The sequence below is a fragment of the Orbicella faveolata genome, unplaced genomic scaffold (assembly GCF_042242905.1).
Source record: "Orbicella faveolata isolate gen_17 unplaced genomic scaffold, um_ofav_v1 contig_13, whole genome shotgun sequence".
In the NCBI taxonomy this organism is placed as follows: Eukaryota; Metazoa; Cnidaria; class Anthozoa; order Scleractinia; family Merulinidae; genus Orbicella; species Orbicella faveolata.
In genome coordinates, this window is record NW_028301540.1 from 23,145,001 (window position 1) to 23,170,964 (window position 25,964).

Sequence of the window (25,964 nt, forward strand, 5' to 3'; positions counted from 1 at the left end):
GTTACCTCAGGCTTGAAAATGCTGCCCGAGGCCGCAGAGCGAGGGCAGCATTTTCAAGACCTCGGTCACAGTTTTTCACTAAACGGACCGACCAGGCGGGCAATAACAATAACAGGTAGTGAAATAAAGAAACAAGGCAGGATGACTTCTCCCATTATCATATCCTTTATTCTGGCGCAGAACGTTGCAAAAAATAAAGCGTGGATATCGATAATAGCCATTGAAAATTTTTTTTCTACTTTATAAAAAGTTAATGAAAAAAAAATTCAATTCCCCAATCCCCATTCCCAATTTTCCATTTCCCATTCCCCATTCCCCATTCCCCATTCCCCGTTTTAGTAACATCCTCTTTTTGGCGACCAGTTAATTTTGGTTAATTGATTAATTAAATTATATATCTTGAAAGCAGTTTTTCATTGAAACAGTCGCTCTTCCGTGACCGATTTCCGAGAACAAAACAAGATGGATGTTTGCTCTTCGTTTAAGGCTGCGTTTCTTCGGGATTGTATTGATCACGATCAGTGATCTAAATCACTCAGATCACGGTGCATCAAACGAGGAGCCGATGAATCCGTGACCAGAGTGGATTCAACGGAGTCTTTGATGCATCATGATCTGAGTGATATTGGATCACTAATCCTGATCAAGATAATCCCTAAGAAAAAGTCACTAGTTGGCAGACAGTGCTCCTCTGATCGCAAAGACCGAAGGCAGTCAACAGAGAGAGCAAGTGCTTAAAATATAACACACAAGTTCAAGATGCGAAAAGTCAAATGAAACTGATTCATGCGCGTGTTGCGATGTTTAACACTCCACAAAATGTCCATACAATGCCTATTCTTCCATTCACATCGTTCATCCCTTGGTCTTGGCTAGATAGGGCGAACCGAAAGATGTAGGGTTCCTCGAGAGATATCAAGGCACAGAAACGTCAGAGGGAAAATGCCCAAAAGCTAAACGGGTCACAAACAAACCTTTCTTCCAATTCATCATGAAAAGAACGGGTTCACGCAGGATCAGAGAGCGTCTCACTCGTGTTAATACTTTTTACCTGTATGCAAACATTCTGACGAGCTTCTGATTGTTCCAAGTATGTGGATTAAACGCACCAGCATTGTTCTAGGTATGTTTGATAAACGTTGCTTCCAAAATGTAACGCGAACCGATAAAATAAGGCAAGTGAGCAGAACTAGTGCAGGCACAACTGGAGTCGGCCCATCAAATCTCTTATCCGAGCATGATCATGATGTAGCCTACGTGTAGCTGTACCCATCCCCCTTTATACTTGGGGGTGGATACGGCTGCACGTAGGCTAAGCACGGTGACCTATCCTTTTATTGCATTTTTGGAACATTCAAAAAACGTTTCAAAAAAAAAAAAAAATAGTTCGACAACTTTTACTCCTTATGAATCACCTTAGGAGGCAAAAATGTTGTGATTTTTTTCTGAAAAAGGGACCGGCGGAGCTGCACCCAGAGGCTGGTACTTTAATTTAGATCGACCACTGTAATGTATATTTGTCTACCAATATTACGACCTGCAAATTTAAAAGACAGGTAAAAAATGGGATAATGCCATGTCTCAAAGTGTCATTACATTGAGCAAACGACTAAAGTAGAAAAAGTAGATTATTTTAACAAACGTGTCCCAATATAATTGAAACTCAAACGCAGTCTCTTTCTCGGCTAAATTCTAGAAGTCCGGCCTGTTGCTGTTGTTCTTTCCATTTTCTACAAAGCGTAGAAGTTGTGAAGGAACTGAGATGGCGTCACGCAGTTAGCAGTTTTAATAATTTATCGTATTTCCACTTGAGTTAATTTGTCAATGATCTAATTGCTATAAACGATAGAGAATTGGTTAAATTTATCTCTAAAAGGGCCATTGGTAATCAGCGAAAGTATCAAGTGACACATCTTCTGGAAATGAACAAGCTATGTGAAACATGTGCAATCTACCCCTAACAGCCTGCAGTCACGTTTTTTGTCAGGGATGTTGTGGGTGTTGCAAGGCAAATGAAAAAATGTATGTTTATACGCACTTACACAAAAAGAAAAAAAAATTCATTATTTTTCCACATACGATGTTTCTGAAGATTTCTTTGAGCAGGTTGTTGGAAACGAATGACTATACCCGCGTCACGCAATAGTTTACATTCCAACAGCAGATTTTGGGCAAAATTGATGAAAAACACAGGCCAAGCCGGGCTTCTTAAAACCATTTGCCCAGAGATATTTTTTGATTTTCAAACAGGTGGATGTATAGTTGACCCATAGAAAGTATTTTTAAGGCGTTTTACGTTATAGCCCATAGCAAAATAAGGCGATGGTTCAATCCAATAATTCGCTCTCAACACATTGTAAGATTTTGCGTGTCTGTTTGATCTCGTTTCGGGCTCAAAACTAACGTCGATTTATTTTATTTTTCACCCAGTCATACTACGAAGACCTGAACTGAATATAAAATCCATTGAAAGATTCTCAAGTAGCTGTTGTACGGATCGCGAAGCAATCAAATATTCAGAAAATTTAGCAAAACCGGAAGTAGGTTTTGAGCCTAAATGGGGCGAAATCGTTTTTGGCATATTTCTACCAAAGAAAGCTGTATTAACAGAAACTAACTATGGTCCGTTTCTATTCTCACTAGGACCTATATATGGGCAAAATACAAGCGAAATCAATATTTCGACTTGTGCCATTGATAGGCGATTTTGGTCGATTTTTACAGGCATTCACTCTTAAACTCTCTTCTCGTTGTTTGAGAATTTGATAAAACACGTTCTCTCGTTCATACTCTGTGACGAAGGACTTTTCGCTCGGAACTGTATGATTTCGGTTAATGGACACTTGAACTGAAAACTTTGGGAATCTTACTCAGGAGAGCACTGCTTTGCCTGCGGGAACAGAAACTCGTCATGATTTATTAAAAACAGGAGGATCTACTCCAATGGTCCTCTCTACGGACGTTAAGGAAGAGACATAACTAGGTCCAACAGTAGTTTATTGTGCGCTTGTTAATGTTGAGGATGTAATTATCGATGTAATAAAGAAGAAGAAGAAAAAAAAAACGTTTACAATGTAGCTTGCTTATATGAGGTACTTAGGTACAAAGTACAGGTTACGGTTCTACCCAGGTAAATACACTCACGCGTGGAAACAAGAGATGCTTAAATGCTTCTCAAAGCTCGTGATTCTAACTTTAAAATTCTGCATACTATCGTGATTTCTTTGTTAGACTAAGTGACTGACAACAGGGAGAACCTCGCCTTGAGAGTAGGGTACGTGGCACAAGTATAAAGTTGAGTACAAGGGTATAGGTGGCATATCAAAGTTTAATAGAAGCAAAGAAATGAAGAAGGGCGGCTTTGCAAAGGTGCAAGCTTCGATCTGAAATGAGTATCCAACAAAGGGAATTATAATAGCGCAGTTAAAGCAAAATTCGAAAAGTAAAAAGTTCGGTTTCAATACAATCGGAGTGAGAGCAAGAAACTTCCACTACGTTGTACGGCAAAATACTACTCTTGGCTTCTAGAAAAGGTTTCAAAATCTTAAAATATGGTTTAAGGAGGAATGGCTGAAAAACGGTACATCCTCTGCTAACAATGGGGTTTGACTTTGTCACTAGAATTCTCGGCTACTGAGGCTGCGAGGAAGAAAGCAAAAAATCAGTTGAAAGAAAATCAGGAAGGTAAGGCTAGAATTATTTATTTATTTAAAATGGTTCTTCTCCAAATTAAGCTATCATAACTATACATGTGACGAACATTGGCCGTACTGCCAGCGCTTTGTTCAGTTTATAGACGTTTGTACAGTATGTGTGGAAAGAAATAACGCTTTTGGTTTAGCCTAATTGAGTCCAATGAAAAATACCGGTATATTCACTTCATATATAATATTCATTTTCATTTTCTTATAGTCAAACCAAGTGGAGTGACCCCTTTAAGAATGCAATAATGAATTGATTGAATATTGAACTCGCTAGTCATTTCAAAAATCAATATTAAATTGAAATTTTTTAACATTAAAGACATTAGCCGTATTGTATTAGTGAGTTCAATTTTCCAGTAATCAGTTTATTATTGCATTCTTGAATTGAAGAGTGGGTGGTTCAATATTCAAATAATCAATTCGTTAATGTAATCTTGAGGGATACGCTTCACTTGCTTTGACTGTAAATTTTCAAAAATTTAAAGCGCATGGCTCTGAATCCGTCGCTCTCACTGTGCTTCTCAAACTTAGCAGAAGTCAACTCTTGATTATCAAAATTTAATGACAAAAAATTGGGTCGTCGAAATCGTTTCTGAGTTACGGCTATATTATTATTGAGTTTGAGAAGTTTTTGTCCGTTATAAAACAGCTGGAACGTAAATGAAGGAACTCATAATTTGAGATTGCAAAGTAAACAAGTTTAGTTCGATCAGTTCGAGTTCACCACCAAATCCGAAAAAACTAAAATGCCAGAGAGCCGAGTTGCATCGAGAGCAAGATGCAAACACTCAGTTTTCCCTGTGCTGTGTAAACAGAGGGTGGTGAATAAGGGTCTGTAAATCAGCCGATCCGTGCTTTTTTTTCCGCCAAATTTGTCGATCCGCTAGTGTTTTCGTTTAAATCCGGAACCTCATTGTTTGAAAAATTTCTGGGGTGTATTTTCACTTCAACAGTATGTAAGATGTTTGTTTTTAGTTTGTCTTCTTTCCCTGAGTGAGTGGAGTACTCACTTATGTAAGCCTTAAAGGTATGTGCAGCATTAAATAGCATGAGCCTTTCGTTCAAATTTTTAAAGCTTTTGGTCTGCAATAGGGAGTAGTTTGTGCGCATTGGTTAGAATTAGGTATTTGAGATCGGTTTTCTAGTGAGTGTGGAAAGTAATCTTGCAATTACTTTGAGGACCGGGTGCATGTCAAAAGTTCGTGAACAATCATTTTTGGCTCGCATTTTTCAAAAGAGAAGGTACGTAAGTGTATTATAACAATGCCTTAGAAGTCTATGACATACGCTAATTTTATAGCTTGAAATCATACTCACATATGAAGTGCTACGTTCCAAGACCGCATGGTTTAGTCATTTTTCATTGCACGGCTTTTAAAAAAACTGAAACTGCCAAGTTTAGGCCATAACGTCTTAAAAGAAGTATTTTCAACAAGTTTTTTCTGTCAAGTATGGAGCGGAAGAAAGCTTGAAAGAAAAATTGCCGCGCGAGAGTCTTTATTTTTCTAAAATTGCGAGACTACGAAATAGAGAGGAGATGCCCGTGGTATAGGAATTTAATAAATTCATGCCAACCGAAGCCGGAGCTTAATTGCGAAATCAGGCCTATCTTCATAACTAATGAAAGAATATTGAACTTCCTAAATGGAAAACGACCTAAGCCTACCTAGGCTGTCCTGAGGACAAATATCACGTAGCTATTTTATGCATGTATTTTTACTTTCTTCATTTAGTTACAATAGTGCTCTGTTCATTTCGCACTCTACACTTTATTATCCTACTGATTCGCGGTAATTCGCTGGGTGGACAAGTTAATACTAGTGCAGTGACATTAATTCTTCTATTAACTTATGGTTTTGAATTTCTCACTAGAACTTAAGGCTGTTGAGTCTAAGTGCAAGGACGTAGAAAACCGTTTGAAGAAAAAACAGGAAGGTGAGGCTTTAATTATTTGTATAAAATCGTTCTTGCAAGCATAACTATGCTTGTGGCCAACATGCCTTGTGCTGCTGTGTTCTGTTTGTAGACATTTGTGAGGTATGTGTGGGAAGAAATAAGGCTTAAGGTCAAATTAAATATATGGAGCATAATAATAATAAAAACATATTCGTTAGTTCCATACGGAAGTTATTGGCCAATCTATTGACACGGGTGTTAAGCATAGGACATTCGATAAATGTTCTTAACCCAAGCTTAAACTAAGGAGATCAAAGAACTCGTTGAGCCAATTCCTAAATGGAGCAGCTGAATGAAACCATGGTTAATTTTCCGTGCTGCAGAGAAAAGAAAGGAGCTGCTCGTAGTATTTCACATTTACTCATCTCAGGCTAAGTGAACATTGGTGAATATTCACCAAGAAGCAGTTGAGGTGAATATTCACCATTGTTCGATCAATGAGCCTGAGGCGAATAATTGTTTTAGTATAATCTTCATAAGTGAATGTCAAGGACTACTAAATAGCGGACTAAGACATAAAAACACAGACTGAATTGTTCGTTTGGATTCATGTATGCAGCCGTAGTTTTAATAATAAGCTTACATGTAAGCTTACATCGATTGTTTGTCAGTTTACTCATCGAGTTCGGCAGTAAAAGAAACAAGCAAAACACTACGAAAAATAAATTCATCCGGTGCTTTTGTTTTACGGTTATTGACTTCATTCTCAGTTGTCATCATTGTCTAAAACTGAGTAGCTTTAGTTTGAAAAAAAAAAAAAAAAATGAATTTCGGTCAATTGATCTGACGTTCTGACGATCAACGTAAGCACTTCGTTAACGATTCTTAAGGTGGCTAAAAAACAGATGGCTGTAGCTTGCACTTCAGTGCGAGGCATCACGCGATCACCCGAGGGCTCACGAGATAGGGCGCGAGGTTTAAAGTTTACAAAAATCAAAACAAACATGGTGGCGCGAGGCCTACTTCGTAAAACTTTGTTTCCGCCAGGTTTAGTAAGCTGTTTGCATTATCAGTTATTGTTAACTTCGAAAAAAATCCATCCTGCAGGCAATTTCAAAGGAAAACTTCCCTTTAGATCACTGTGCTGGAACTTAAACGAAAATTGTGACGTTGATGTTGCGATCGATCGCGCCGGTTATCAATTTAAAAAACAGCCGGAAAAATACTACTCTTCAGGTATTCTTCGTTCTTTATACTTGGCTAGTCTCAACTCCGGGTATTTATGGTACTCTTCTTTTACCGCTTATGCTGCTAACGACAACAGCGAAAAAGAAAATATTATATTCGCGGACTATTCGCGTTCATTCGTTTGGAATTGCGGGCTTTACTGATCAGCGGACAGCCCTCACGCTTCTTCACGCTTCAGAAGCGATCTTGCAAAGTCGAGATTTTAATTCGCGCGCGGAACGCGCGCTAAATTACCTTAGCCACGAAGCTAATATCTCAAAAACTGATCAGGTGACCCTACTTTTTTAATGCATAAAAACATTCAACAGCAGAAGCGGAATGCGTGTGCGAAATTGTAAAATAAACTGTGATGTGGAGTGGAATTTCTACAACTTGGAAATTTCCATTTTTCTTAATTTAAGAAATATCCACCCCGCAGAATATTTTATAATTTTGTCTGTTTCTTCCTCTGTGCGTAACAAAAAATTTTTATAAAGAAAATATAGGGTCACCGGCTAAGTTTTTAAGATAGATGCAATTGATGGTAAAAAGTGGGTCAAGTTTGTTTCTATGCAACAGGACAGTGCAACCTTAATTTATGACTGAAACACAATGAAAAGCGCAGTGGAGAGTTACCTTTGAAAAATAGCACGGCCATTCAAAACAGTTCCAAGCCTGAAAAATCGCACCTAGTTCTAGCTCTACCTAGTTCTTGTTCTAAAGAAGCAGAAAACTGTTTTGAGCCTCCTTAAATGCCTTGAATACGAGTCCTTGAAAAGAGTTTTGTCCAAGGGTGACAGCAGTCATTTTGAAAATTCTCCATCCTTTCAAATTACTGGTTTTGGAGTGATGTTTTCCGAATAAATGAAAATTTCATGAACAAACTGTCCGCCTCTGCTGTTGACAGCGAAACGTAAGCCTGTGTCTTGCTCAGCCAGCTCACTGCTCCTCTAGCCAATGAAAACGGGTTTCCTGAAGTGGAATGACGTTCATCCACATCACCCGCCCAATCTACATCTGAGTAACCCGTCAGGTTTCCATCAGCACACTTCTTGAAACTCAAACCAAGAGATACAGTTCCTTTCAGATATCTGAGAATCCGTTTTGCTGCCGTTAAATGATTTCGGGTAGGATTTGCACAGAACTTCGATACAACTCCCAGTGCTAGGGCAATGTCCGGACGAGTTGCGATTGCAGCATGAAGTAGGCTCCCAGCGATGGACTGATACGAGATCGCATCGACAGGTCTGCTAATACCATCGTCCTTCAAATCAGCAGGTGTTGACACCGGTTTGGCTTCTATTTGCCCAAACTTCCTAAGATTTTTTGGATGTACTGCCCTTGACGAGGGACACTTTCTTGTTTTACTTATCCTGAACGATGCAAACTCCCACTTAGTAATGTAGCCGAGTTTCCCCACATCCTTTATCTTAAACTGCAACTTTAAGATGTCTCTAAGTCTTTCCATCTCTGAAATGTTTTTCCCTAGTATTATCAAATCATCAACGTAAACTGCGATGATTGTTAACATATGCTTCTTTCCGATGAATACACAGGGATCTGCCGAGATCTGCTAAGGCTGGAGTGAAGCTAATCTTCTGAGCACATTCCCGAAAAGCTTTATTCCAACATCTGGACGACTGCTTTAATCTACATATAGTGACTTCTCTAGCTCGCGCACAAAATGTTCTTCCCCGGGATACACATATCCTACCGGTTGCTGCATGTTAATTTCTTTCATCAAGTTTGCCATTAAGGAAAGCTGACTCCACGTCTATCTGATGAATCAGCAAATCATTCTGGATTGCAAAAGCGAGCAAAAGACGTATTGAAGAGAAACGAACTACAGGCGAAAAAGTTTCGTCATAGTCAATGCCATATTTCCGGGCGTAACCCTTGGCCAGTAGGCGTGCTTTAAAACGTTCCACAGTATCGTCCGTAGTATGTTTAAGTTTAAACACCCATTTGCATCCTATAGCTTTCCGACCGGGGGTAATTCAATCAACTTCTGCGTCTTGATTTCAATCATAGAATCACACCCTGAATCTGTGGCGACTTTCCACTCTGCAGCATGATCACTTGATTTTGCTTCTTGTTTGGTTGAGGGTTCATATATCTCACATAGATGATAGCCAACATGATGCGCGCGGTGGGTCGCAGTGTCGGCATATTCGTCGTTACCATGTCTGACAGGTGCTTTTCGTGTTCTTCCAGATTTTCGGATTCTTGTGGCGTGTCTTCCTCTTCCTTCTCTGATTTCTTCGTTTCTACTACTTCTTCTTCATTTTTGTGGTGGTGACAGCATTCTGCTTCCCGTTCTCGGTCTGCTCTGTGGTCATGGTTTGCTTCTGGCCGAAATCGTTCTCATTAAACTCAGCATTTCTCCGGATATACAGCTTTCAGTTCGTATTATCAAAAAGACGATATCCCTTTGATGTTATGCCGTAGCCCACGAAACGCATGTTTTTTGACTTCTTGTCTAGCTTTCGCCGTTCACCGTCTGGCACGTTGGCGCAGGCATTACATCCAAACACTGGTAAGTGGCTCACATCGGGTTTCTTCCCATCACAACGCTCGTAAGGAGTTTCATTTTGGTTTAGCGCCGTCGTGGGATGGCGGTTTCGCGATAATCCGGCATGTGCGATTATCGATTTTTTGAGGCGTAACTCGTGCACATGTCCGAGATGTTGATGTCATAGGTCGCTACAACGAGATGACGCAATTGAGGCATACTCAGTAGAGACAACTTGAAAATCTAGTAGATGATGTTTATCAGCCAGTGACCCCAGTCCATGAAGTTTTCCATTTCCATCCCAGATATAACAACGATTAGGGCCAAATTCGACAGCGTTGCCCTTAACAACCGCAGCTTGTACAGAAAACAGATTGCAAGTGAGTTTAAACACGTATAGCACATTATACAAGGCAGCTCTCTTGGTCTTAGTTCCTGGAAACAGCATATACATTTGTATGCATCCAGATCCCAATGCTTTCACAACACGACTGTCTCCTAGTCCACCGTTTTCAGACTCAACCAGCTCGTGGCAGTTCAAGAAAAGGTGATTTTCTTTCGTCTTATAACTTGATGCACCCGAGTCGATCAGGTATGGATAACATTTTTTATCCGGAAACTTAACGCTCCCAACGGACGCCATAAACACTGCAGCACAAACATCTTCACCATCGATATCACAATTTCCTTATCGGCTCTCTTCATTCTCAGCTTTCGTTGCATTGTGCCATTCACGTTTTCTGGGACAATGACGGAGAATATGACCGACATCACTACATCCAAAACATATAGACGGATAGCGTGGCGAATCGCTTGGGCAGTAACGACGAACATGAGCCACATTACCGCATCCAAAACATGGCCGATCGCGTAACGTATTTCTCCGAAAGGTCCCCGTCAGTGCTGAATCAGCTCCACTCAACTGACCGGATAGCTCAGATTGCTTTATTTCCTCGTGCATGAGTACTTGCTGAACATTATCCAGGCGATTACCATCCGCTCTAGCTCCGATAGCGGTGACAAGGGCCGCGAAACTTCTTGGCAAACTTCCTAACAAAGTCACAACTTGATCATCTTCGCAAAGAGGTGCCCTAATTGCCGCAAGTTTGTAGGTAATATCTTTCATGAGCTTTAAATGTTGATCCACCGATGTGCCTTCTTTCATCTCGGAGTGAGAAAACTGCTTTTCAAAAACAGTTTGTTCGCGAAAGTCTTTCGCTCGAAATGTTTTTTCAACGCATTCCATGCTTGCTTGAGCTCATCCCATGAGGTGATTAAGTAAAGCTAAGCACTTTCAATCACAATTAAATGTTGCATATCTGAAATTTCCAAGTGTTCCAATTACTCCCGTCAAGTTTCTCAATCAACCACTTCTCTTGCATGTCTCATCTACACAACAGACTAAAAATAGGACTCGTCAAAAGTCCAAAGTCCTGCTCGTAAATCCAAAATGCACAGCTGTTGTTCAACTGAAGCATGACTCAACTTAACCAGACAGCATCGTCCTGGGCCCATGAGCTAATGTTTTTTTTTTTAACAAAGTTAAACAGTTTAAACAACTATTAATCAAACTCCGACGGTTACATTCGTATAATGTAAAGAAATTACAGAAGAAGCTTTATACGTAAATTTACAGGGAAAAAAGCACAATTGTTTCGATAATAAAAGAAACTCACTACCACCAATGGGTAGCCTAGTTAACTATTCCTGTGAAGAACTGTGCATTTATTAAAGTCCATATGGCAACGATGTAAGCCTACATAGGCTGCGGCCTGAGGACAAATATCATATCGTTATTTAACGCATGCCTTTTTACGGTCCTCATTATTTTATTCCATTAGTGCTCTGTTTACTTCGCATGCACTCTACACTTTATCTCACAGATGCGCGGCAATTCGCTGGGTGGACAAGCTGGTACTAGTGCGGTGACACTATTTCGTTTATTAACTTATGGATTTGGATTTCTCACTAGAACTTGAGGCTGTCGAGTCTAAGTGCAAGGACGAAGAAAACCATTTGAAGGAAAAAAAGGAGGGTGAGGCTAGAATTATTTATATAAAATCGTTCTTGCAAGCATAACGATGCATGTGACTAACATGCCTCGTACTGCAGTGTTCTGTTTGTAGACGTTTGTGAGGTATGTGTGGGAAGAAATAAAGCTTAAGGTCAAACTTGATCGACCATAATAAAAACATATTTATTAGTTTGTTAGGCAAGTTATTGGCCAATCTTTTGACTCGGGTATTATGCATAGGTAGTACTTCGATAACATCGAATGAAGTGATTAATTTACGTTTTTGTTTAATACTTTCGTGGTACTGGTCCACCACAATTTAGTAAAAATGGCAAGCCGCATCAAGAGTGTCCTGACGCTTGAGAGTAATAAGTGCTTGTGAAGCCGATGACATCGCAGTGTTTATTAATAGCAGTAGCATAGGTACGTTTCTGTTTGTAGTCATCAGTGACTGACTGGTTTAGTGGATGACGTGAATTAAAGTCTAGTGGATTGCCGATCTCTCAAACCTTTCGATAACTTGAACCAAAATTCATTTTTGATGGAGTATTTTTTTCAGTGTTATTTTATCCCCGTTATCTCGGCGAAACCAACGAACAAATTTTCATTTTCCCTCGAGGTTTTGAGCGGTTCGAGAAAAGGGAATCCCTCTGTTGTAATATTTAAAACACGGGTCTGGCGGCAGTGTTTCATGGCATTTCTAAACACCGAGAGGGATGTTGCATATTAACACGACCCACAGCGAGGTACTTTTGACGAAATTCTATAGATGCTTACATACTAGATGTAACATCGTCTCGAGTGTTTGATAAATCTCCTTAATCAAAACTAAAAATAAGGAGATCAAAGAACTCTTTGAGCCAACTCCTAAAAGCAGCACGTGAATGAAACCATGGTTAATGTTCCATGCTGCGGAGAACTGTGCCTTTGATCGCTATACTTTGTCTAGAGAGAATGAAAAGTAATAGAGTTAATCCCAAGTATACTCAAGTTAAGCTAGACCAAGTTATTTTTTTAGATCACGGCTGGTTATGGAAATCCCAGGAGAGTCTAGAAATTACTAACTTTGTGACGGAGATTTTGCTGACGTGGACAGCCCAAGCGGACTTACTAGCATTTTCATACTCCACGGAAACATCCCGATAGTTCTCTAATCCTTAATCAGGTCTTGAATTTTAGTATGAACAACATCTTTACGTTTTCCCTGAAGGAATTGTGCAGTAATACTGTTGCATTGGAAACCCTTCAACCGGGTAAAGTCAAATAAGCGTGCCTAGGTAAAGTCTGCATAAAAGCCAAGTGGCCTATCAGGTCGGAGCTTATTCCAGTTTTTGCAGCCGGAAGTGAAGCGACTATGAGCGTTTCTACTTCGCGCTTAATGAGATGCCTGTCCAATCGCAAGGTCACCCATCAGCATGGGTGGAGAGAAGCACTTTGAGAGTAAAGTTTCTTGCCCAAGAACACAGCACAATGTCTCCGGCCAGGGCTCGAGCCCAGACCGCTCGATCCGGAGGCAAGCGCACTAAAAAGCGCCTCCCAAAAGCGTGCCTAAGGCCAGGTAAAAATGTTCATGTCAATTTAATTGATGACTTTGGCAAGATAAAGCAGAATTACAGAAATTAAAAAAAGATAGTCAACTTAATGAAATGAAGATGTGATCATCGCGGTTGTGATTGCAATTTAGGAAATGCAAATTTTAGCCGGAAAAAAAATGTGGCAGTCACAAAAGTCTTAGTTTTCCTAACTGGAGCGGCTGATACAACCATATGGAGACTTCCAGCGAGCTTTTTAGGTGCCATATTGTAAAATATGGATTGGATTGGATTGGATTGGATTGGATTTGCAACACATGGATTTGCAAAACAAGTAATAGAGAACACAATTTACCGGTGAATTAAAACTGTGCAATATCCTTGAAATAAAACTTGTTGAGCTGAGCTAAATCCCACCCAATTTCATTGCTTATAAGCCAATCAGATGCCAGGAGACTTAGGTCCAGGATAAAACCGTCGGGAAACATAATAAATTCGATGCACAACACTAAATTCGACATTTTCTGGGTCAGTCCATTGACACCTTCCGTAAAATTTGTGTTTCAGTCATTCTGCTACCATTCGTGTAGCTGTAGATGTATGACTGCACGCAAGGTTAGCATTCGGCTAATAGTCTTATTATTGATTGATTATTGAAATACCTGTAGTTGATACGAAAACGAAAATGTACTTTATCCATGGAGTCGGAACACAATAAAAAAGGAAGCCCGCCCTGGCCTAGCCCTTGGCTCTAAACCTAGGAGGGGCTCCGTCAAGGCCGGCCTGGGGACATGGCCCAGGCACTGGCTTATCTGCTGGTGGTTTGCTGGCAGCCAGCCGTCAAAAGCGGGGGTTGGGGGGGGGGGGGGGCAGGATGTCTTTTACTGTCACCTTTACTTAGCTAGACTTGGGTTTTCAGTGCCAAATAACGTTGATATGGACTTTGTGGCTGAGCACTGCTCAGTTGTTGAATACTAATTACCTGAGGCTCCTGTGTTGACCTGGGACCTTGCTGGAGAGGCACATCGTGACAGGCCAATATCCCATCCAGGAGTGGTCAAGGCACTTGTGGCCGCTGGAGCTGTATTTGAGATCTTTGCGGGCATGTTTTTGCGAATACGATCAGATAAACTTGTACACGTAATAATTTATGATGTATCATGCTAAATGAACCTTTAGCATGCCCGAAACGCGTTCAACAAAAACAATTGACTATCTCACATTATAGGAAAACGTTTCGCCTCCCATTTTAACATCCTCCTAAAGAGAAAAGTGATATATTAACTGGTATCAACAGAAAGGACATATAAATCTCTTTTTAGAGTCTCTCTTTAGAGACAAACCAACCCGCCAAATATCAAAGCCAAAACACGAGTACTCCATCACGAAGGCCTAAGGCAACAGACAAAATCTCAGAAACCCAGAGATATATCTGTGGCCTTTAACACTGTTCAGAATTCCATTTTCCCTCTCAAAATTACGCTTGGATTAGGAATAGTTTCATTCACTTCTCGAATTCTCGAAAACAACACGTGTACTGCACATCCGTTTATTTGAAATCTGCTAACTAAACAAAATCAAACTTTCCGCTTCCAAGCTTGTCTTCAATATGTACCAAGTTCCATGAGAACTCTTAAAACTTTAAAGGGCGTCTTCGCTTTTACAAGTCCAGTCCCTCGTTAAGCAAATCCAATCCAATCCAGTCCAATCCAATCCAATGCAATCCAATCTAATCCAATCCAATCCAATCCTTATTTTACAATATGGCGCATGAAAAGCTCGTGGAAGTCTCGATATGGTTACATTAGCCGCTCCAGTTAGGAAAACTAAGACTTTTTTCCCTTCTTGGCTCACGTCGAAGGTCTCGCTGCTCGCCGTAATGGACAGAACTGAGCGACGAAAAGGCACAAAATTTACTCAACGTTCCCAAACGTCGCGAAAGTCCGCGAAGAGAGAGCGTGACTTCCCAGACTGCCTAATTAAGCAGGCAAGGAATTGGGGCTGTGGGGAGGGAGCTTGGGGTCAAAAAATTAACGTACGAATGGACCTCTCCCCCTCCCTCTGGGGTAGTTCTGTCCACGATTTCGATTGTTTTGGCCGAAAAACAAAAATTGAAAATTGATTGCAATTTTCAATTTTCAATTTTTAGACTTAGCCATGCCACAGACTGCAACATTGTCGGAGAAACAAAATTGCCGCTCAGTTCCCTTTTTCTCTTCATTGTTGACAGGACTAAAGTAAAAATATAAGTTCTGTTTCAATGCTCTATGAAATGAAAATAGTCAAATATTTTCAATTTGGCACTTTCTTATTTTTTATGACAAAAAAATCATGAAAATCCAAAAGTGACATCAATGTTCAATTTTTGATTTTAAACAGAAATTGAATGGAAGAATGGTCCACAGACCCAGAGGCCATGGGTTCGAATCCCGTTGAATTCCTAAAAACTTTTTTTTTGTGGCTAAAATTTGCATTTGCTTAAATTGCAATCACAACTGCGATGATCACATCTTCATTTCATGTATATTTCGCAGTTCACACTACCATCATCATTTCATAGTCAACTTAAACAAATCAGCTTATGTTATACCAAAAAACAAGTTGACCTTCATTTAACGAATGCTGTCTCTTGGTAACTTTGCGAATTGGATGCCTGGAGTGAGGTAGTTTCCTCCTCCGTTAGTTGGATATTTATTTTGTCAAACATACCTCCCTGGTTGTTGCATTTAAGCTCTCTTCTTTGTGTTTGAGAATTTGGTAAAACACGTTCTCTGGGTCATGCTCTTGATATATTGCACAACATGTTGTGACGATAGATTTTTCGCTCGGAACTATGTAAGTTTGGCTAACGGACACTTGAACTGAAAACTTTGGGAATCTTACTCAGGAGAGCACTGCTTTGCCTGCGGAAACAGAAACTCGTCATGATTTCCTGGTACACGAGGATCTACTCCAATGGTCCTCTCTACGGACGTCAAGGAAAAGACATAATTTGGTCCAACAGTACATGTAGTTTGTTCTGCACTTGTTAATGTGTAGGATGTAATTATCGATGTAATAAAAAAGAAAAAAAAACCGTTTACAATGTAGCTTGCTTATATGAGGTACTTAGGTACAAAGTACAGGTTACGGTTCTACCCAGGTAAATACACTCACGCGTGGAAACAATGTATGCTTAAATTATTTAATTTAAAGTGCATGGCTCTGAATCCGTCGCTCTCGCTATGCTTCTCAAACTTAGCAAAAGTCAGCTCTTGCTTATCAAAATTCAGTAACAAAAAACTAGGTTGTCGGAATCTTTTTTGAGTTACGGCTATATTATTATTGAGTTTGAGAAGATCTTGTCCGTTATAAAACAGGTGGAACGTAAGTGAAGGAACTCATAATTTGAGATTGCAAGTAAACAAGTTGAGTTCGATCAATTCGAGTTTACCAACCAAATCCGGAAAAAAAAACTAAAATGCCAGAGAGCCGAGTTGCATCGGGAGCAAGATGCAAACACTCAATATTCCCTGTGCTGTGTATACAGAGGGTGGTGAATAGGGGTAATGTAAACCCGCCGACCCGTGCTTTTTGTTTTCGCCAAATTTGTCGACCCGCTAGTGTTTTCGTTTAAATCCGGAACCTCATTGTTTGAGAAATTTCTGGGGTGTATTTTCACTTCAACAGTATGTAAGATGTTTGTTTTTAGTTTGTCTGCTTTCCCTGGGTGGGTGGAGTACTCACTTATGTAAGCCTGAAAGGTATGTGCAGCATTGGTCTGCAATAGGGAGTAGTTTGTGCGCATTGATTAGAATTAGGTATTTGAGAGCTGTTTTTTATTGAGCGTGTAAAGAAATCAGGCAATTACTTTGGGGACCAGGCGCATATCAAGAGTTCGTGAACAATCATTTTTGGCTTGCATTTTTCAAAGGAGAAGGTACTTAAGTGTATTATAACATTGCCTAAGAAGTCTACGACATATGCTAATTTTATAGCTTAAAATCATACTCACATATGAAGTGCTACGTTAAGCCATAACGTCTTGAAAGAAGCATTTTTAACAAGTATTTCTGTCAAGCATGGAGCGAAAGAAAACTTGAAAGAAAAACTGCCGCTCGAATCTAAAATCGCAAGACTAAAAAAAGAGAGGAGATGCTCGTAGTATAGGAATTTAATAAATTCATGGCAAGCGAAGCCGGAGTTTAATTGCGAAATCAGGCCTATCTTCATAACTAATGAAAGAATATTGAACTTCCTAAATGGGGAACGACGTAAGCCAGCATAGGCTGTGTCCTGAGAACAAATATCATAGTCGAGCTCCGGCGGCCCGAAGGGCCGCCAAGCGGAGCCCCATACTCATATAGGAAAGAAAAGGAAACCAATGAGTTGATTTTCTCACGGTTATCATGGCTAGCGGTATTGCTCGTGGGCGCGTACGCACGACGGCGACGACGACGGAGTCGCGCAACATGGCGGCCATACTCCAAATAACAGGTTGACAGAGGTATGCGCCCTTGCTTTACCGTGAAGTTCTTTGATATTGGACATCCATGTTATGATCAATTGACATCTGTCAAAACAAAGTATCCGCTGACCAGTATCATGTGACCATATCGCGGGCTCAAGTTTACAGATCATCGAGGTCACGCGGTTTTTTGAAGCTGACCGCTGACCAAGTGCTGGTTTTCGATTGGATTGCGGGCTCATGTCAGGTTAATTTATTGAAAACAGGGCAGGATTGTTCGGAAGGCGGTTAATGCTAAGCCAGGATTAAAAGATAACCGAATTATAACTTTTTCTTCCATACAAATGTTTTTTGTTGCTTTGTTTTGTGTATATGGTGATTATTAAAACTCAAAAAAGAAGGCCAAACAATCTACAGAAAACCTCACTGCAAAGTTGAAAACTCAGATCAAAACTCTACCTTTTCCTGGGTTAGCTTACTCAGGCTCTGAACAACCCGGTCCAGGAGCTACGCTTTTAGGCTGGCCTAAATCTATAAATTATACTTATTTTATGCATGCTTTTTTACTTTCTTCATTTAGTTACAATAGTGCTCTGTTCACCTCGCACTCTACACTTTATTATTCCACTGATTCGCGGCAATTTGTTGGGTGGACAAGCTTGTACTAGTGTTGTGACACTAATTCTTCTATTAACTTATGGTTTTGAATTTCTCATTAGAACTTAAGGCTGTTGAGTCTAAGTGCAAGGACGTAGAAAACAGTTTGAAGGAAAAACAGGAAGGTGGGGCTTTAATTATTTTTTTAAAATCGTTCTTGCAAGCATAACGATGCTTATGGCTGACATCCCTTATGCTGCTGTGTTCTGTTTGTAGACATTTGTGAGGTATGTGTGGGAAGAAATAAGGCTTAAGGTCAAATTAAATATATGGAGCATAATAATAATAAAAACATATTCATTAGTTCTATACGGAAGTTATTGGCCAATCTATTGACACGGGTGTTAAGCATAGGACATTCGATAAATGTTCTTAACCCAAGCTTAAACTAAGGAGATCAAAGAACTCGTTGAGCCAATTCCTAAATGGAGCAGCTGAATGAAACCATGGTTAATTTTCCGAATTGCAGAGAAAAGAAAGGAGCTGCTCGTAGTATTTCACATTCACTCTTCTCGGGCTCAGTGAAGAGGCACTTGAGGTGAATATTCACCATTGTTCGATCAATGAGCCTGAGGCGAATAATTGTTTTAGTATAATCTTCATAAGTGAATGTCAAGGACTACTAAATAGCGGACTAAGACATAAAAACACAGACGCAATTGTTCGTTTGGATACATGTATGAGGCCGTAGTTTTAACAATCAGTTACATGTAAGCTTACACCGATTGTGAATCAGCTTACTCATCGAGTTCGGCAGTAAAACAAACAAGCAAAACACTACGAAGTCTAAATTCATCCGGTACTTTTGTTTTATCGTTGTTGACTTCATTCTTAGTTGTCATTAATATCTAAAAATGAGTAGCGTTAGTTTGAAAAAAAAAAAAAAAATGAATTTCGGTCAATCGATCTGACGTTCTGGCGATCAACTTAACCACTGCGTTAACGATTCCTAAATTCCTTGAATACGAGTCCTTGAAAAGATTTTTGGTCCTAGGATGACAGCAGTCATTTTGAAAATTCTCCATCCTTTCAAATTCCTGGTTTTGGATGTCTTCCGAATATATGAAAATTCCATGAACAGGTGGCAAAGGTGACGAGTTTAGTAACCAGGCCTCAAAAATGTTGTATTGTGTAGTTCCAGAAAATATCCATACCTCCCCCACGGAAGGGAATTTTTCTAAGTCCCCCCCACTCCTCAGGAAATTCTGATTGAGCTTCATACATTTCTTTAAATTTTTTGGTCTTACAGAACCCCCCATCTCCCAGGAAATTCCAATTTCTTCTGTGGGGGGAGTATGGATATTTTCTGGAACTGAACATTCACCGCCTAGCGCGGTGAATAAAGTGTCATAAGCCGAGCTTTTCGTGCAATCAAAATGTCCAATTCTTATATTCACCTCTGGAAATTGTACCAAAGGAATCTACAAGATTTATCGCAACCGAAGCTGGAGTTCAATGCAATAGCTCTCTGGTTGTCATAATGAATTACGATGGGTTCCTCTAGATGTTCTCCTACTTCTGCGAGTAACCTTTGAAACCAGATTATATTTCATGGGGAGCCGTATTGAGGGCTGCAAACTCCGCCTCTGCTGTTGACAGCGAAACGGCAGCCTGTGTCTTGCTCAGCCAGCTCACCGCTCCATGCGTTTCCTGAAGTGGAATGACGTTCATCCACATCACCCGGCCAATCTACATCTGAGTAACCCGTCAGGTTTCATTTAGCACACTTCTTGAAACTCAAACCAAGAGATACAGTTCCTTTCAGATATCTGAGAATCCGTTTTGCTGCCGGCGTTAAATGATTTTGTGTAGGATTTGCACAGAACTTCGATACAACTCCCACTGCCTGGGCGATGTCCGGACGAGTTGCGATTGCAGCATGAAGTAGGCTACCAACGATAGACTGGTACGAGATCGCATCGACAGGTCTGATAACACCATCTTCCTTTTGCAACTTAACGTTCAAATAAGCAGGTGTTGACACCGGTTTTGCTTCTATTTGCCCAAACTTCTTTTACTGCCCTTGATGAAGGTCGACTTGCTTGTTTTCCTTATCTTGAACGATGCAAACTCCCACATAGTAATGTAGCCGAGTTTCCCCGTATCATTCATCTTAAACTGCAACTTTAAGATGTGTTAAAGTCTTTACATCTCTGAAATGTTTTTCCCTAGTATCATCAAATCATCAACGTGAACTGCGATGGTTGTTAACGTGGCTTCTTTCCGATGAATACACAGGGATCTGCCGAGGCTTGAGTGAAGCTAATCGAAAAGCTTTATTCCAACATCTTAACGAATGCTTTAATCTATATAGAGTGACTTCTCTAGCTTGCGCACAAAATGCTCTTACCCGGGATACACATATTTTTCCGGTTGCTGCATGTAAATTTCTTCATCAAGTTTGCCATTAAGAAAAGTTGTCTCCACGTCTGTCTGATGAATCAGCAAATCATTCTGGACTGCAAGAGCTAGCAAAAGACGTATTGAAGAGAAACGAACTACAGGCGAAAAAGTTTCGTCATAGTCAATACCATATTTCTGGGCGTAACCTTTGGCAACTAGGCGTGCTTTAAAACGTTCCACAGCACCGTCCGTAGTATGTTTAAGTTTAAACACCCATTTGCATCCTATAGCTTTCCGACCGGGGGTAATTCAACCAACTTCTACGTCTTGGTTTCAATCAGAGAAATGCACTCTGAATCTGTGGCGACTTTCCACTCTGCAGCATGATCACTTGACTTTGCTTCTAGCATGGTTGAGGGTAGTTCATCTGTCTCACATAGGTGATAGGCAACATGATTCGCGCGGTGGGTCGCAGTGTCGGTATATTCGTCGTAACCATATCTGACAGGTGCTTTTCGCGTTCCTCCAGATTTTCGGGGTTGTTGTGGCGTGTCTTCTTCTTCCTTCTCTGATTTCTTCATTTCTACTACTTCTTCTCCTTTTGTGGTGGTGACAGCATTCTGCTTCCCGTCCTCGCCCTCTTGGTCTGCTTTGTAGTCATGGTTTGCTTCTGGCCGAAATCATTGTCATTAAACTCAGCATTTCTCCGGATATAGAGCTTTCGGTTCGTCTTATAAAAAGACGACATCCCTTTGACGTCGAGCTGTAGCCCAAGAAACGCATGTTTTTTGACTTCTTGTCTAGCTTTCGCCGTTCACCGTCTGGTATGTTGACGTAGGGAATACATCCAAACACTCGTAAGTGGCTCACATCGGGTTTCTTCCCATCACAACGCTCGTAAGGAGTTTCATTTTCGTTTAGTGCCGTCGTAAGTGTGGCACTGTCAACTTATGTCTAATTCCTTTCTCCTTCAAATAGTTTTTTAATTCAATAGACAAATACTTGTCACCATTGTCCGTTCGCAAAGTTCCTATTGCTTTGCCAACGTGACTCTAAATTCCTTAAATTTGTCGAATACTTCTGACTTGTGTTTCATGAAGTGTACAGCGCAGCACTGAGAGTAATCATCAATAAACGTGACGAAATACTTTTTTCCTCTAATCGACTATGTTTGCATTGGACCGCGCAAGTCACTATGCACCAACCGGATCTCTCCCACTGCGGTAAACAGTTTTCGACACATCTCTCCTGCCAAATATCTTTCGCTAAACGGCAGTTCAGTCATTTCCACGATGTCAATCCCTCGCATGAATTCATTCTGAATACATTTCTTGAGGCGTGACTCATTTACATGTCCGAGACGTTGATGTCATAGGTCGCTACTACAAGATGACGCAATTGAGGCATAGTACTTAGTAGAGACAACTTGACAATCTAGTTGATGGAGTTTATCAGCCAGTGACCCCATTCCGCGAAGTTTTCCATTTTCTTTTCAGATATAACAACGATTAGGGCCAAACTCGACAGCGTTGCCCTTAGCAACCGCAGCTCGTACAGGAAACAGGTTGCAGGTGAGTTTAAACACGTATAACACACTGTACAAGACAGCTTTCTTGGTCTTAGTTCCTGGAAACAGCATATTTATTTGTATGCATCCAGATCCCAATGCTTTCACAACACGGCCGTCCCCTCGTGCAACGTTTTCAGGTTCATCAAATTCGCAACAATTCATCAAAACGTGCTTTTCTTTCTTTCCGAGTCGATCAGCCATGGATAACATTTTTTATCCGCAAATTTAACGCTCCCAGCGGACTCCATAAACGCTGCAGCATAAACATCTTCACCATCGTTATCATAATTTCCCTATCGGCTCTATTCAACCTCATCTATCTTTGCATTGTACCATTCACGTTTCCTGGGAAAATGACGGAGAATATGACCGACATCACTACATCCAAAACATATAGACGGATAGCGTGGCGAATCGCTTGGACAATAACGACGAATATGAGCCACATTACCCATCCAAAACATGGCCGATCGCGTAACGTACTTCTCCAAAAGGTTCCCGTCAGTGCTGAATCAGCTCCACTCAACTGAGCGGATAGCTCAGATTGCTTCATTTCCTCGTGCATTACTGCTTGCCGGAACATAATCCAGGCGAACACCATCCACTCTAGCTTCAATGGCGGTGACAAGGACCACGAAACGTCTTGATAAACTTCCTAACAAAGGCAAAACTTAATCCTCTTCGGAAAGAGGCGCCCCAATTGCCGAAAGTTTGTCGGTAATATCTTTCATGGGCTTCAAATGTTGATCCAGCGATGTGCCTTCTTTCATCTCGGATTGAGAAAACTGCTTTTTCAAAAACAGTTTGCTCGCGAAAGTCTCTCGCTCGAAATGCTTTTTCAACGCGTTCCATGCTTGCTTAAGTTCTTCCCATGCGGTGGTTAAGTAAAGCTGAGCACTTTCAATCGCCAGTGCAATTGTCGAGAACGCTTTCTGTAACTTCGAACGGAAAAGTGCCTCCGCCTTTGTCGACGCTTCGTTTACAAGGACTTCTCATGACCATCTACAAGATCCCACAATCTTTTGACCATAAGTAAATGAATCATATCTGAGATTTCCAACTGGTCCAATTACTCCCGTCAAGTTTCTCGATCGACCACTTCTCCTCTATGTCTCATCTACACAACAGACAAAAAATGGGACTCGTCATAAGTCCAAAGTCCTGCTCGTAAATCCAAGATGTATAGGCGTTGTTAAACTCAAGCGTGACTCAACTCAGCGTCGTCCTGGGCCCATAACCTAATGTTAATTTTACAACGTTAAACAAGTTGAACAACTGTTAATCAATCTCCGACGTTTACGATCGTATAAAGTAAAGAAATTACAGAAGAAGCTTTATACGTAAATTTAAACGAAAAAAAACACAATTGTTTCGATAATAAAAGAAGCTCGCTACCACCAATGGGTAGCATGGTTAACTATTCCTGTGAAGAACTGTGCATTCATTAAAGTTTTAAATGGCTTTCCTAACAATAACCTTAAGCCTACCTAGGCTGTGTCCCGAGGACAAAAATCATATAGTTATTTAATGTATGCCTTTTTACTTCCCTCATTTAATTCCAATAGTGCTTTGTCGACGGGATGATATGAACTCAATTAATTGACCCCGCTCCCAATGTGTGGCTTCATAGCTCAGTTGGTAGAGCATCGCACCGGTATCGCGGAGGTCACGGGTTCGAATCCCGTTGAAGCCCTGATTTTTTCAGGCTTCTTCTTTCCAATTGCTTAAATTGGAAAATTAACTGCGATGATCATTCTTCACTTTCATCTACAACCGCAGTTCATATATGAATTATTTCATATAAACTTCACATCATTTCACTCCTCACGGGATGATATGAACTCAATTAATTGACCTCGCTCCCAATGTGTGACTTCATAGCTCAGTTGGTAGAGCATCGCACTGGTATCGCGGAGGTCACGGGTTCGAATCCCGTTGAAGCCCTGATTTTTTCAGGCTTCTTCTTTCCAATTGCTTAAATTGGAAAATTAACTGCGATGATCATTCTTCACTTTCAGTGCTTTGTTTACTTCGCACTCTACTCTCTATTATACCACAGATGCGCGGCAATTCGCTGGGTGGAGATACTGTCACAGCACTAGTGCTGTGACAGTATCTCTTTTATTAACTTATGGTTTTGGATTTCTCACTAGAACTTAAGGCTTTTGAGTCTGAGTGCAAGGACGTAGAAAACCGTTTGAAGGAAAGACAGGAAGGTGAGGCTAGAATTATTTATATAAAATCGTTCTTGCAAGCATAACGATGCATGTGAGCAACATGCCTCGTACTGCAGTGTTCTATTTGTACACGTTTGTGGGGTATGTGTGGGAAGAAATAAGGCTGAAGGTCAAACTTTATAAGCATAATAAAAACATATTTATTAGTTCGTTATTATGTGTAATCAAATGGTGACGAGTGAAATTAGGAACAATTTCACGCGCCTTTTGTCAAAATTCGGATAATTTCCCTCGCCTAAAGGCTCGGGAAATTATCAGAATTTTGACAAAACGCAAGTGAAATTATTTCCTAATTTCACGAGAAAACCATTTGATTACCTTTTAATATCGTGGGTGACAAATTACGCTCACAACTGTAATTTTTTTTTACTGGTATATTCTATCGAAAGCCGAGAACATTGAAAGAAGCATACACTATTGCTAAAGTTCGTAATTTTCTGAGTTTCTTCACAAAAAAATACCTTCCAAATTCTTCGTGCTTGTTCACAATGTTTCAAAATTATGGCAACTGTCAAATCTTTCTTAAATGATTAGCTCTAACTCGTCATGAACTGGTGAATGAAATGACAACGGCGCCCGTTGAAATGCGCTGAAACTAAAATTTCGCACGAGGCCATATAAAATTTTGACAGTTTGTTTTGAAGTGAAATTATCACTAAAAATTTACTTTATGCTCTAAGAAAACTTGCCTAAATGAAAGTCAAGCGAAAATGCACAAAGTTGAAAAACCTTCTGAACCTTCAGAGCTGGCAAGCAGCATGGTTGAGGACAAATTAAACATTACGGCTCGTTGTGCATGAAGCGTTAGCCTGTCCGGCATGTCTTTGGTTTATCACCACATTACAGTTGTGGAAATTGTAGACGTGGCCATTGCTCACCGCTGCAGTAGACTGGATTAGCGGCTGAAGGGGGACTCGACTGGTTGTCTGGTTAAAGTGGACTTCTTTGCCATCAATGATCAGGTTAGACATTTGTCGCTGGTCGTCTTTGTTCCCGGAGTCGTAGGCTTCGACGCTTTGTTCTTTTCGATGGCCAGTTATTGTTATTATTTCGGATTTTGGAACTCCCTTGGCCTTCAGCTTTCTGACCACCGTTTTCCGGACTGAGTGGTTGGATAATCAGTTTTAGGGACCCAGGTTCGTAATCGGTTCTGTCTTGTTTACACACGGAGGCGTAAAACCGCTCGAGTACTTTATCGAACTACCCAGGAAGAATCATCTCCCGGTTTTTGTCAAGGCTATTTTCGTCACACCACTTCTCAAAAACCCTCACCCAGTTAATTGTGCTCTTTCGCGTATTTAAGTTTTCTGCCGCTTCTTTTAATAGACCATTTTACAGTTGTCTGCTCAGTGACCTGGCCTTTGGATGGCAGCGAGGCTAGAGTTGACCTTGTTTTGATACAGACCTCACTGCTTTTGTTGTGTAAATGCACCTAGTTAGCATCAGAACAACTTGTTTTACACAACAAAAGCAGTGAGGTCTGTAACAAAACAAGGTCAACTCCAACCTCGCTGCCATCCAAAGGCCAGGTCACTGAGCAGACAAATGTAAAATGGTCTATTAAAAGAAGTGGTCTATTAAAATAAATGGTCTATTAAAGTTACGGTCTATTCCGTAACTTCTTCAATGGTCACCGTCTTAAATCTCGACGCCATCTTGGCACTGAGCGAGATACAAGAGATGTTGCCATAGCAATTTTGTAATTTCACATGTGAAATTATGAATTAACGCTGAAATTTCGCGCCAAAATTAAGGAGTAATTTGTCACCAATGATATTACGCAACTTATTGGCCAATCTATTGACACGGGTATTATGCACAGGTA

At 40.5% G+C, this 25,964-nt stretch overlaps 1 protein-coding gene across 10 annotated transcripts in view; it reads left to right on the plus strand.

The window, feature by feature from the left end:
* The window catches only part of LOC110059758 (uncharacterized), a 150,709-nt gene that overhangs the window by 60,406 nt on the left and 64,339 nt on the right, over positions 1 to 25,964 (plus strand). For 6 of the 10 annotated variants that reach the window (XM_089285864.1, XM_089285867.1, XM_089285866.1 and 3 more), the window contains 5 exons: positions 3,622 to 3,684; positions 5,577 to 5,639; positions 11,312 to 11,374; positions 18,052 to 18,114; positions 24,056 to 24,118. In XM_089285864.1, coding sequence (XP_089141990.1) covers positions 3,622 to 3,684; positions 5,577 to 5,639; positions 11,312 to 11,374; positions 18,052 to 18,114; positions 24,056 to 24,118 — 315 coding nt within the window. The remainder of the gene's footprint in view (positions 1 to 3,621; positions 3,685 to 5,576; positions 5,640 to 11,311; positions 11,375 to 18,051; positions 18,115 to 24,055; positions 24,119 to 25,964) is intronic. The other 4 variants (XM_089285871.1, XM_089285868.1, XM_089285865.1 and 1 more) reach the window with 3 other exon arrangements.